Source organism: Aaosphaeria arxii (assembly GCF_010015735.1).
Source record: "Aaosphaeria arxii CBS 175.79 unplaced genomic scaffold BU24scaffold_15, whole genome shotgun sequence".
In the NCBI taxonomy this organism is placed as follows: domain Eukaryota; kingdom Fungi; phylum Ascomycota; class Dothideomycetes; order Pleosporales; genus Aaosphaeria; species Aaosphaeria arxii.
The window spans coordinates 263,125-274,857 of NW_022983488.1; the positions used below are offsets into that span (position 1 = coordinate 263,125).

The 11,733-nt window shown below is 52.0% G+C and overlaps 6 protein-coding genes across 6 annotated transcripts; 4 read left to right on the forward strand and 2 right to left on the reverse strand.

Moving 5' to 3' along the window:
* Nucleotides 1-530: 530 nt before the first annotated feature.
* On the forward strand, nt 531-2,236 carry BU24DRAFT_89546 (orotidine-5'-phosphate decarboxylase). The gene is made up of 2 exons (XM_033534765.1): nt 531-1,095; nt 1,365-2,236. Exons 1-2 carry the CDS (start codon nt 780-782, stop codon nt 2,219-2,221), a joined length of 1,173 nt encoding a protein of 390 aa, XP_033377334.1. The 5' UTR covers nt 531-779; the 3' UTR covers nt 2,222-2,236.
* A 907-nt stretch (nt 2,237-3,143) lies between these two features.
* Nucleotides 3,144-3,461, forward strand: BU24DRAFT_89602 (uncharacterized protein). Its single transcript, XM_033534766.1, has one exon. It carries the CDS (start codon nt 3,180-3,182, stop codon nt 3,369-3,371), a length of 192 nt encoding a protein of 63 aa, XP_033377335.1. The 5' UTR covers nt 3,144-3,179; the 3' UTR covers nt 3,372-3,461.
* BU24DRAFT_402323 (multicopper oxidase) lies at nt 3,313-5,925 on the reverse strand. Its single transcript, XM_033525520.1, has 5 exons — nt 5,201-5,925; nt 4,653-5,150; nt 4,379-4,599; nt 4,155-4,328; nt 3,313-4,093 (listed from the first exon to the last, which is right to left on the reverse strand). Exons 1-5 carry the CDS (start codon nt 5,543-5,545, stop codon nt 3,553-3,555), a joined length of 1,779 nt encoding a protein of 592 aa, XP_033377336.1. The 5' UTR covers nt 5,546-5,925; the 3' UTR covers nt 3,313-3,552.
* Nucleotides 5,926-6,840: 915 nt separating this feature from the next.
* Nucleotides 6,841-8,204, forward strand: BU24DRAFT_415354 (plasma membrane iron permease; the record flags this gene model as incomplete). Its single annotated transcript, XM_033526288.1, has 7 exons — nt 6,841-6,865; nt 6,921-7,042; nt 7,093-7,433; nt 7,483-7,584; nt 7,635-7,746; nt 7,794-7,880; nt 7,932-8,204. The coding sequence occupies 7 exons, from the start codon at nt 6,841-6,843 to the stop codon at nt 8,202-8,204; spliced, it is 1,062 nt and encodes a 353-aa protein (XP_033377337.1).
* A 237-nt stretch (nt 8,205-8,441) lies between these two features.
* Nucleotides 8,442-10,213, forward strand: BU24DRAFT_428967 (uncharacterized protein). The gene is made up of 2 exons (XM_033529609.1): nt 8,442-9,265; nt 9,320-10,213. The coding sequence occupies exons 1-2, from the start codon at nt 8,599-8,601 to the stop codon at nt 9,988-9,990; spliced, it is 1,338 nt and encodes a 445-aa protein (XP_033377338.1). The 5' UTR covers nt 8,442-8,598; the 3' UTR covers nt 9,991-10,213.
* BU24DRAFT_89634 (uncharacterized protein) lies at nt 10,213-11,463 on the reverse strand. The gene has a single exon (XM_033534767.1). It carries the CDS (start codon nt 11,048-11,050, stop codon nt 10,409-10,411), a length of 642 nt encoding a protein of 213 aa, XP_033377339.1. The 5' UTR covers nt 11,051-11,463; the 3' UTR covers nt 10,213-10,408.
* Between the last annotated feature and the right edge of the window lie 270 nt (nt 11,464-11,733).

Consider the following 11,733-nt stretch of genomic DNA (forward strand, 5'->3'; position numbering starts at 1 on the left):
ACCTACACCTAGGTACGTCTAACATCGGCGTCTACTGTCTAGTCTCTTCGAGTAGTTCCTCTCTAGTTAGTGACTGCCCAGTTACTGTCTAGCTACTGTCTAGTTACTGTCTAGTTACTCTTTACCGTCTACGTCTACGGTCTGCATTTCTGGGTCTAACGGTCTAGCTTACCTCTCTACCATCCTCGTCTCATTGGCTGGATCTGGTCAATTCTTTTTTTTCTCGCTCCTAGTTACCTCGTACCTCGTAGCTTCGTATTTCCCTTCCTTTCCCATGTAGATATTTTGTACACACTACGTAGACATCTACATACCTACACTCTGCGACTCTCTACTTAGCCTGTGCCTGTGCTTGTGCCTGCGTTTGCGTCTCATCTCAATTCTTGTAATTTCTTATTCTTAATCCCTCCCCATCCTCATCCTCATCTCATCCTATCCTTTGCTACTTCTACCTCTTCACGACCCACCTCCCCCACGCTCCCCATTGATATTCTACCTCTTCTCCACCTTCTTCTTCTTTCTCTACCAACTCATCACTTCCTTCCTCTCTCCTACACTCTCCTCTTCTTTCTCCCTTCCTCCTCAAACTACTGCTTTTCTCTTCGCATCACTTTTCCATACAGTCAGTCAACTTCGGCCGCCGGACGCACACCGGCCGGACTTGTATCCCTCCCCACCTCAAATCCTACTCTACGGAGTACTCTGAGCCCATATTCAAAACCTGTCGAGATCCTCTTCTCCTCCTCTTCCTCCTCAATCTTTACAATCGAACCCCCACCATGGCGACTCAGAACCACCCCACCCGGACTCTTTCCTATCGAGAGCGCGCCTCCATCCCCACCACCGGCCCCCTCGCTTCCTACCTCCTTCAACTTATCTCTATCAAGAAGACCAATCTCTCCCTCTCCGCCGACGTAGAGACCTCTGCAGAACTCATTGCCCTGGCCGAGGAGGTCGGCGACTCAATCTGCATCCTCAAGACCCATTGCGACATTGTCACCGACTGGACCGACCGCACCGCAAAGGCATTGCGAGACATTGCTAAGCGGAAGTGGTTCGTTATTTTCGAGGATCGAAAATTCGCAGACATTGGAGGTATGTCGATCCCTGCCCTGTGCTGTCGTCCTTTGCTGTCCCTTTCCCCTCCCTCGCTCGCCTCGCCTCGCCTGCCTTCGTCCCTCCCTTTCTCAGCCGCAACCGCCGCCCCAGCGTTGTTACGCGGGCCTGCATCTAGACCCCCGGCACTGGTCACGCCCACCTCTCATCTGCCTCCACCTTCAACGCTCATCCTCGCAAGCTTCCTTTTTCTCTATACTACCCGTACCCTTCGACCCACGCGGCACACCCCCGACTGACCATTCCAGGCACCGTCCAGAAACAATACACATCAGGCCACTACCGCATCGCCAATTGGGCCGAGATCACCAACGCACACATCCTACCGGGCCCCGCCATCGTCACCGCCCTCCACCAAGCTGCCGACCAGACCATCGCAAAGTACAACACCTCGGTCAACACAGAAATCTCCGCCGAGCCCCGCCCAAAGACCGGCGACGATGACGACGAAGATGATGAGGACGAGTTCGATTCCACTGCCATCGACAGCACCGCCGTCGAGTCCCCCATGGAGGTGGAGGGTGCAGACGAGCGCAGGCTCAGCATAAAGGCAATGGACCGCAAACACAGCGTCGTCAGCATCAGCACCACCATCTCCACACGCACCGAATCCATCTCTCCCCGCCCCGAGCCAGACTTCCACCCCAACGATGCGTTCGCAATCGACACACCCACGCAACTCTCCCGCCTCGGCGAGGTCCCCTTCCTGCGCAGTCTGCTACTGCTGGCGGAGATGAGCTCCGAGGGACACCTGCTCACTCCCGAGTACTCGCAGCAGTGCGTCGACATCGCGCGACAGAACCGCGCCTTCGTCATGGGCTTCATTGCGCAGCGAAGTCTGAACAAGGAGCCCGAGGACAACTTCCTCACCATGACTCCCGGGTGCCAGCTGCCCCCGCCGGGTCACGTCGAGGGCGAGAAGCTGGGCGACGGACTGGGCCAGCAGTACAACACGCCGAGGAAGCTAATCTTCGAGCAAGGCTGCGACATCATCATCGTAGGCCGCGGTATCATGAAGGCCAAGGACCGAAAGGCCGAGGCCGAGCGATACAGGGTCGAGGCCTGGAAGGCTTACGAGGAGAGGATCGCGGCGAAGAAGGGGTGATCTGACTTCAAAGTAGAAGCGTCACTTTCTTACGATCTTATCCACGACTCGCCTCGGCCGCGATCGTCTGTTTCGAGTTTGGGGGTCTTTGATTTTTTTTTGGGGTCATGGTTGGACGGATTTCGGGGCAGGAATAATGCATAGCTACGGCATGATACAGGCGTTACAAGATGCGCATTCTTTGCTTCGTTGCGCAGGCGTTGGCAGCATGTATGGATGGACGGGAGGATAAGAATAGGGACGACGAAGATCAAGCCACGAGCTATCATTACCGGCTTATCAGGAACACGGGCAAGACTGGGGATGGTACGCAAGTGAAGGGATACATGAGGGATTTGGCCCCTTTCCACACATATTATCGGGCACCGAGGGTGGAATTTAACGTGAAGAGAGGCAATCGACATGGACTGTTGTTGTTTGTTGTAGTAATAGTAGTAGCATCGCATCGCATCGCATCATATCATATCATATCATATCATATGGGAATGGCAAACGACCTTTGTCTTACCAAGCAAGTAACGACTTTTTGTACTGAATGAATGAAGCATTGTATATCCAGAATCTAATTAATTGAATTCAACTCATTTCAGTTCAGCTTGTCCGTTATGAAACAATGTGAGAATATCTACCGTTCCTTAGGTATACAACAACAACAGATTATCTCCCGCATTGGTGAGATAATAAGGAAGGATCCCATCGCTACTACCACCACCTTCTCCTCCTTCACCTTCGACACACTCGATGCTAGTTGGTCGAATACTCGCCTCGCGAGATCTCCTCTCCATCAGTCCAGTTCCAGTTCACAGGCAAACTCGACAGTCAAACCAGACAGGTAGACAGGTAGACACGGCCCTTTCTCTTTTTGTTCGCCGCCATACGGTACCCGGGAGGGGGAGGGGGGGGGGGGGGGAAAGAAAGCGAGGGCGGTTATGTGAACAGGTTTTCTTTTGGGTGTTGGATGATGGGAGGAGTACGGAGATACGCATGGATACATGCATATTCACATACTCATTCCCTCTCTCCCTTTCTCATACATGGAAAGAAACAAAAAAGTGGGATCAGTGTGGTTTGCACATCGTGGCTCTGTGTGTGTGTGTGTGTGTGTCTATGTAGCCCTCTCGTTCTCTATGTGTGTTGTGTGTGTGTGTAGAAGATATGTATGTGTCTTATATTGATATGTGGATCTGGACAGCGTTTGTAACTGCCGTTGCTAAGAGCCCTTTGACTCTTTTACTTTTCGTTCTTGATTTCATCTTCTAGAGGCTGCAATTCACACATTCAACCCTCTATGCTGAGCCTTTCTTAACCTTCGTATCTACGTTCCACCATCTTCAATCCTCCCCCTCCCCCTTCATAGGCTGCACACCATACCACCCAATAACCGCCATGCCCAGCACCGCCGCCAGCGCGCTGAACCCCAGCGCCACCCACCCCCTCGCCGTGAACCCCTCCGGCAGCTTCCCGGGACTCTGGTTCTCGCCGCGCAGGTCGAACACGTCGCGCGTGTTGCCCGCTGCGTTTCCAGCCGTCGGCACGTTCGCCGCCTTACACGCCGCGAGGTGGTCGTCCGGGATGCCGCCGAGGGAGGACAGCTGCGACTGGATGGCCAGCGGCGCCTCGACGAACGTCGCCGTCAGGCCGGACACGACGTGCCATTCGATGTGGCAGTGGAAGAGCCAGACGCCCGGGTTGTCGGAGCGGAACCGCAGCACGAGGTTGCCGTTCGGGTTGAGGAGCACCGTGTCGCGGCGCATCGGGGTCGACGGGAATGAGTCCGATGGCGGTGGCGACGCGGTCGGGATGTAGAAGCCTGCGTCGTCGTCGGAGCGGTGGACGACTTGGAAGTTGTGGCCGTGGAGGTGGAAGGGGTGTCTTTTTCGGTGGGTTAGGAATTGTGTGATGGAGGGCAGGGAAGGGGGGTGGAAGGACTCACTTTCCGTCGTCGTCGTTGTTGAGGATGATTTCGACGACTTGGTTTGCCTCGAGGACGAAGGCGTTGGTGTTGGTGCCGTAGACGATGGGGTTGGTTGCGTTGGCCCCGGTCGACAGCACGGTGTAGAGTGTGGGCACCTTAGGGTGGACGTACGTTCTGTCGTTGAAGAAAGCGCTGTATATGGTCAGGACGTATAAGTAAAGTCTGCTATAGGGACGCCATACTAGTTCAGTCCATCGTTCAGGACGTCCATCTTCAGATCGAGGCGGACGCTGTGGTCGACCTTGTCGAAGATGGGCTGCTTGTCCTGGGGCACGAGCGTGAAGTCGTCGAAGGGTTCGAATTCGGCGACCTCCTGTGCATCGGGCTTCTCCTTGGAGTCATCATAAACCAACCAGCCTGTCACGTTGGGGTTGAGACCGTCAGGTATCACGTCGAAGAGCTCCTACGCCGTGTCAGTGACCTGGACAAGATACAGAAACGATCACGACAACTCACCTCGTCCATGCTTCCAACGAATGCATAGTTCCTGTCCGTCTCGGTCTTCGTCGTCAGCAAAACACTGTATCTCTGCGCGGCAGTGAGATACAACATGTCGGCATCCTGAGGCTCGGTATAAACGCCATCGACCTCGACGACCCGCATGGTGTGGTCTTCGAACCAGACATACTGGCCGGCGAAAGCGCCCATGTTGATCATCCGGACGAGGTACGTCTTGCCTGGCTCGATCTTGACTTTGAGATCACGTGTCTCATTCACCAGCGAAGAATCCGGGACGGGCTCCGCGCCGGACGGGTTGGCGATGTTAAGAAATTCGCGCTGGATCAACGGCACCATGAGCTCATGGTACCAGTCGGAGAAGGATAGTACGATCTCCTCATCGTACAGGTCCTTGTGGGGAGAATCCGGGTCGTGGACGATCAAGGGTCCGCGAAGACCGTCAGGGTACTGTCCCCTGGTGTGGGAGTGGTACCAGTATGTTCCGGGTTGGTCGATCTGATATCACATTATTAGCTGCGTACTATTCAAGAGGTCGAGATTCGTACGGTGAAGTCGTAGGTGAACTTCTGGCCTGGCGGAATGTCACATTGCGTCACGCTGGCCGGACCGTCCATGTGCGTTGTGCCATTCTGGTACAAGCCGTGGAAGTGAAGACTGGTGCTCTCGTTCCCCAGCGAGTTCTGCACGTTGATGACGACTCGGTCTCCCTTTGTGACCGAGATGGTGGGAATTGGCCATTGTCCATTGATGCCGATGACAGGACGAGTTGCTAGGCCGTCGGGGTTGGCATACACCCAGCCGATGTCGAAATCATAGGTCCTCACGGCAGCCTGCGCGAGGGACGCAAGGATGCATGGAGTCAAGAGGACTCGGAGGATAGACATTGTCATGTTGACAGGACCTGGCGCTCAGTCATACATTTGTATGTATGAAATGGGCTGAACGGTCTGTACTTGAAAGTGCAGCACGCACACACTTCCATCCACGTGCAACGAGGGGACGTGGGATAACTATTACTGTGTAAAGAGAGAGAATGAGACGACAAGCTACCCTGGTCCGAAAATTCGATCAGATTAGGATCGCAGCCTCCGGTGTGACGGCTCGCGCGGTTGGACTGCACCTCGACTCGGCCCTCTAGCTGTACTGGTACTAATCAATCCCAAAAATTGTCATTTCGGAGAGAAGAGAGGGAGATGCGTCACTGGGGCTCCAAACCCCTGCCGTACTTTCTTCGGTTATTCATGTATGCGCGGACACCAAGAGACAGAATTTTCGCTGGTTTCTTTCTAAAAGACTCTTAAAAGACGGAACATGAAACATATCGAAAGGTATCGGTACAGAGGGGACAAGATCGGTGTACCGTAAGTTGTTGCCAGTCATGTCAACCACGCCCAAGTCGATTTAAGAGCATTTATCAGATGATCAGATAATTCCTTATCCCATGCTCTCTGTGTCAAACTGACCACTCTAGTGGAGTTTTGGCTGATGTTGGCAGTGCGAAATCGGTCTAGGGAACTGCTTGGCTGCTGGTCCCGTCTCCATGATGCTTGCTAGTGGGAAGCCTTCCGGGGTCGACATTTTCACGGATCATTATCTGATTTGGCATCACGAGATGCTCGTGACGTTGTGGACAGCAATTACTGTGCTGGTTTGAAATTTGTTATTGGATCCACCCACATAGCGGTGGTGCTGTCCCGCGAATGCTGCATGCCATGCTTGGTTCGAGGAGGCATCCCACCATGGGCACAGGAGCCAGATGCGATTCTCGATGCTATTCGTAGAGGAAGCTTGCAAAGCGGAGCGCGGTATGTAACGTAATTAGGTTTCTTGCAGGCCGGTTTCGCACGCCCACGCTGCACCTTGTTATACTGTACACGCAGTGTTAGGTGCGTTCGAATGGGCCGGTGTGAGGGAGGATCTGCCGAGTCTCCCAGTCCGTCATCGTGCCGGCTTGACGGTGACCTAATTACTGTACCCGTGTGTTACCATGGATGTACGATAGTTCGATCAGACCCTGCAGATGGTGGACTAGATAAGATGCGGCAGCCGATAATTAATTGATCCTCTCTCGTCCGTTCCCTCTGTTAATCAGCCCAACGTCGAATTTCTGTTCGCACGAACACACTTGATAATTCCACATCGCTGTTTCCAGGCCAGATTACCCCGCCTGGTACATTTTGCGACAATGGTGGACCTCTTCGCAGTTCCCGGTGAGTCGGTCGCGCTTCCTGATTCTTTGTGAATCGTTCTGACGGTCAAGTACAGTATTCTTCATTTGTTTTCGCGAGTGTCTCGAGACCAGCATCATTGTCTCAGTGTTATTGGCATTTCTGAAGCAGACTTTGGCCGATCATGACCCGGCTGTGCGAAAGAAGTTGGTCCGACAGGTACGTTGCACAATATCAACATTCGTACCAGCAACTGACGGGGAGCAAAGATTTGGTGGGGAGTCGCTTTGGGATTGTTGATCTGCATTTTCATCGGTGCTGGATGTGTCGCTGCATTCTATGTGGCTGGTGAACTTATCTATGACAAATTTGAGCATCTTTGGGAGGGTGTCTTCAGCTTGGTTGCTGCCGTCATCATCACCATCGTCGGCGGCGCATTATTGCGCGTGAACAAGCTCCAAGATAAGTGGAGAGTCAAAATTGCAAAAATCATTGAAGCCAGAGAATCCGAATTGCCTTCCGAAGGACGTTTCAAACGGTGGGCGGAGAAGTACGCCATGTTTATTCTCCCATTCGTGACCGTCCTGCGAGAGGGCATTGAGGCTGTAGTGTAAGTAAACATTGGTCATACATATCAGCAGAGATTGACTGGATTGTAGCTTCATTGCTGGTGTGGGCGTTGGTCTGCCCGCTACCGCATACCCTCTTGCGGTCATCGCTGGTTTTGGCGGCGGCGCATTCGTTGGATATTTGATCTACAAGTGAGTTTTTCAATCCGATGCCAGAAACGCAACTGCTGACACACCCGCAGGGGTGGCAACCAAACCTCGCTGCAGAAGTTCCTCATCGTATCGACCTGCTTCCTCTATCTAGTAGCTGCAGGTCTGTTCTCTAAAGGTGTATGGAACTTTGAAGAACAGGCTGTATGTGTCTCCGACTGACGTTTCCCATTAATCACTGACATCAATAGTGGGTCAATCTTGCTGGTGAAGATGCTGCCGAGGCCGGATCAGGACCAGGATCTTATGACGTTCGCAACGTCGTGTGGCATGTCAATGTAAGAATATCATATCTGGATAGTCAGAATCCTGGAGCTAATAATTCAAAGTGCTGCAGTCCCCTCGAGCATGGTGATGGAATCTGGGGTATTTTCAATTCCATCCTTGGCTGGCAGAATACTGCCACCTATGGTTCGATCATCTCCTACAACCTTTATTGGTTGGTAGTCATTGCTGGATTCCTTTTGACCGGCTTTAAAGAAAAGCATGGAAGATGGCCACTCTGCAAAGAGCCTGCAAAGGTCAATTCAGAGGATGGCGAGAATTCTGGTGTGTATGAGCCTCTGTTGGCAGCATCAGACAGGCGGGATGTCTCCATTTAGTGAGCCATAAGATTGGCAATTGTGAGCTCGGAATCCCGACCCTTGAAGAAAAGATAGATTAAACAGAAACAACGTATATATTGCACCTAGACAACAACTAGAAGATGGCCGTTACTTGTTGGTAGATTTGTGTTGCAGCGCTCTCCATCTTAGAAATGATCGGATGACAAAGCGGCCTCAAATCACCAAAAGGGGCTTAGCTCATGTTGTGCCCTGCGCTATCAGATCCATCTACTTCGACAACTCTCCATACTTCGCCGCCCGTTTTGCCTTTCAGCACCACGTATAGGACTCCATCTCTTTTTCCTTTCTGGAACATGGCTTGGCCGTACCCGTGAATGCTCTTGAATTCGATTTGCATCGCTCAGGTGCCACCGAAAACCAAAATTACACCATGTCCGATCCCAAGAGTATCTCCGTCATTGCGGAAGGAGGGGACCTAATCCTTGAACTCGGCCAAGAGGAAGGCAGCATACACTTCCCTTTCCGAGTGGACTCCAAAGTCCTTCAACAGCAGTCTCGATACTTCTCCAATCTTCTGAGCGACCGTTTCAGCGAGGGCCGAGCACTACTAGCCGGACTGGAAGCATTAAAGCGTGCGGGACACTCCAACGTTACAGACGCTCCGGTAGACGAGCTGCCCAGGATATCAATCACCCACGTGGGTCGCATATCGAAAGTCTCGACGGTACAGAATCTGTGTGCGGATTTCCTCCGAACTCTCCATGGACAGGACTTGCCGACCCTGCCACCCGTGGCCAATCTCGCGAACCTCGCTGTTCTTGCCGATCGATTCGATGCCCTCCCATATTTCTCCCGATTAGCGCAACGGAAACGGTACATGCAGACCATCGATGCGAAGACGAAGGGGAAATCAAACATAAATATTGCAGAGGAGCGAGTCCGTCAGAAGTTGCTTATTGGGCTATTATTGGACTATCCGATATGGGTGACTAAATACTCCAAGCATTTGATAATGCGTGATTCCGTGCAATGGAAGGCAGACGCAGAGCTGAGCGAAACCGCTGCGTTATGGTGGGACATGCCGAATGGCGTAGAAGGTCAGTTGTGACAATAATAGTACCCAGAGATTACGGCTTTCTAATGGTCCGCAGACGAAATGATCCAAAGGCGAGAGTATATCCTTGAGACCATAAATTCTCTTCAAGCACATTTCCTGAAACTCTACACATCGGGGGAGAGGCAATGCAAGTTAGGCTACGATTCGTCCCTGCAATGCGATTCCTTTCAGTTGGGCGAGATGATCCGTTTCTTCTCGAAAATCGGTACACTTCGTTTACAAGGTCTGATTTACGATGATGTAGATCCCACGCAATACTCTGGCGACATTGACAGACTTCTCGACAATCTCCGTCACGCATCGCCGTACCAGATCGACCGCAACCATGCTCATTGCGGTCTTCGGACTCGATTGATACCTATCCTCGACATGTTGCATCAAATGCTCTGCTTGGATGCAGGCAGTATTGACATAGGCATGTGCGCGGACTGCTGGAGCAACAATAGGCCGTCGTATGCCTGGTCGTTGGCAAAGAGACCAGTGCTATGGGTTCAGAACCGGGCAATATTGACCGGAAGCAGATCCGCAAGCTCTTCGGTGAAGAGCGGCCATCACCGAACACCTAGCAGCTGCCTGACTAGGCACAACGTCGTGCGGGACTTGTTCATGGCGGTGGAAAAGGACTGGACGGCGGAGAGTGGGCGGGTCGAACCGCTTCCCATGGGGCAGTTGAGTCTGGGTAAGGTCTCCAAAGCGGCCTGGTGAGTCCTTTCTCTCTCGGCACTCTGCATAAGCTGTAGATGGACTAGTAAGCAAAGTATGGTACGGAGTGTAGATCCGTATATGTACGGGGCTGGCAGGCTGGCCTGTGCCTAGCGCGGCTCCCCTCCGCTATCGAATACCGGTGCAGGGCACTCAGCCCTACCAGGCTCTTGAGCATACTGTAGACATTGTAGACTAGAATCAAGAACCATTCTCTTTGTTCGCCCCCAAGGCATCAATCGTTCCTTCTTATCCGACCAAACGTCATCGAGAGCCAACCAATTCATGCTCTCTACTTCAGTTGTGCCGCAAGGACATGCTCACCCACATGTAGTCCATCATCTCCTCACCAACAACAGTAACGAAGTACAAGAGGACTACAATAAGGCACATAGTCATATACATCTAAATGACCACTGCCCTATTCTCTCTTCTGCCTTTGTGTATGCCTTGGGAACAGTTCGTTCTGAGACGGACTAGTAACACGATTGGGCGCTCCACTTCGCAAGCGAGGAGTTGCCCGAAACGGATTCGTACCATGTATATACATGTACGAGTGTGGTAGGTGGAGAGATACATCAAACTTACAAGTTGCAAGGTAAATATTCCTCTGAAGAGGGACCCTGGAACGGTTCGTCTCATTCAGGTGCTGTGCATACTGGGCTTTCAGAATGGGGGAGGAGGGCACCGGGGATAACGAAAAAGCCACAGGGGCGAGCAAAGTACACAGTAGGCGGCTATGCTGTTTACTATGTATGCTAATGCGTGCAATGGTATGTATGTATGCGCCCCTGGGCCCTATGCGGCGGCGATTGAGGCGACAAAAGGGACGGAACAAGCGATCAATTGTCATGATGTGATTGATCATTGTATCATGTGAGTCGAAACATGGGCAAAAATCATAGTTACCAGGGTTGGTTTGGGGGCTGAGTTGATAGTGAAAGCACCAACACAGCACTGCCGCACTTGCGCCACCAAAGAGCCGCCCAACCAAACAGACCGACGAAAAGGTCAAAGGACCCAACAACCAGAATAGGAAGAGCCACAGTTTTGGATTTGACATTTCCGTGGTGCTTTGTTTTCGGAGTGGGGGGCTTCGAAAGCCTTGTGAGCATGTGTGTGTTTGGGTGCTGATGCAAGGCGATGTGCAAGGTGTAATTCTGAGGATACAATGTGTGAGCGTGTTTGTCTGGATACCTGTTCAAGTGCAGGTAACTAATGTAATGTAATCTCCTGCTGCCATATCCATCGAATCAGCTTATAGCCAAGGTTACGTTACTACCTCGTTTGTTCGTGTTTTACCAGGCACAAGGCAGAACACCCGACCACCAAGGCATCTTTCTCTTTCGCATACCTACCCTTTCACCATCTCACCTAACCCCAATAGCCAACCGCTGTCCTGTCATCGTGCCCGTATAAAAGTGGTCTCCAACTCTGATATATATTGTGCATTCTATTGAATCCTTCAAATTAGGATAAGAAGAAGTTTAGAATCCTACCCCACAGCCGCATCAGAATCGACTAGATAGACACTCACCTGCAAACGGAATCATTCGTTTGACTCCCCCATATCCACGTGGCAACCGAAGGCGAAAAGGATTCAACAAATCTATTATTTTGCCCTGCGTCATTTCCGAAACTAGTCATTGTCTGTCCCAGACATTATTCACTTCACTTCACTTAAATAAGGCTCCCGTCACGCGCGTGTTTTGGCCACCATGTCTGCGCACAAGTCACCCTTCTCCA

Excerpts from the sequence above, each read along its gene's own strand:
- BU24DRAFT_402323 (XM_033525520.1), bottom strand. The coding sequence starts at position 5,545 with ATGACAATGTCTATCCTCCGAGTCCTCTTGACTCCATGCATCCTTGCG. Across the intron at positions 5,151-5,200 it reads AGTTCACCTACGACTTCACC|ATCGACCAACCCGGAACATA; the intron begins GTACGAATCTCG and ends ATGTGATATCAG. Across the intron at positions 4,329-4,378 it reads CTGAACGATGGACTGAACTA|CGCTTTCTTCAACGACAGAA; the intron begins GTATGGCGTCCC and ends GACCATATACAG.
- BU24DRAFT_89634 (XM_033534767.1), bottom strand. The coding sequence starts at position 11,050 with ATGTCAAATCCAAAACTGTGGCTCTTCCTATTCTGGTTGTTGGGTCCT.
- BU24DRAFT_428967 (XM_033529609.1), top strand. The coding sequence starts at position 8,599 with ATGTCCGATCCCAAGAGTATCTCCGTCATTGCGGAAGGAGGGGACCTA. Across the intron at positions 9,266-9,319 it reads CATGCCGAATGGCGTAGAAG|ACGAAATGATCCAAAGGCGA; the intron begins GTCAGTTGTGAC and ends AATGGTCCGCAG.
- BU24DRAFT_89546 (XM_033534765.1), top strand. The coding sequence starts at position 780 with ATGGCGACTCAGAACCACCCCACCCGGACTCTTTCCTATCGAGAGCGC. Across the intron at positions 1,096-1,364 it reads AAAATTCGCAGACATTGGAG|GCACCGTCCAGAAACAATAC; the intron begins GTATGTCGATCC and ends TGACCATTCCAG.
- BU24DRAFT_89602 (XM_033534766.1), top strand. The coding sequence starts at position 3,180 with ATGATGGGAGGAGTACGGAGATACGCATGGATACATGCATATTCACAT.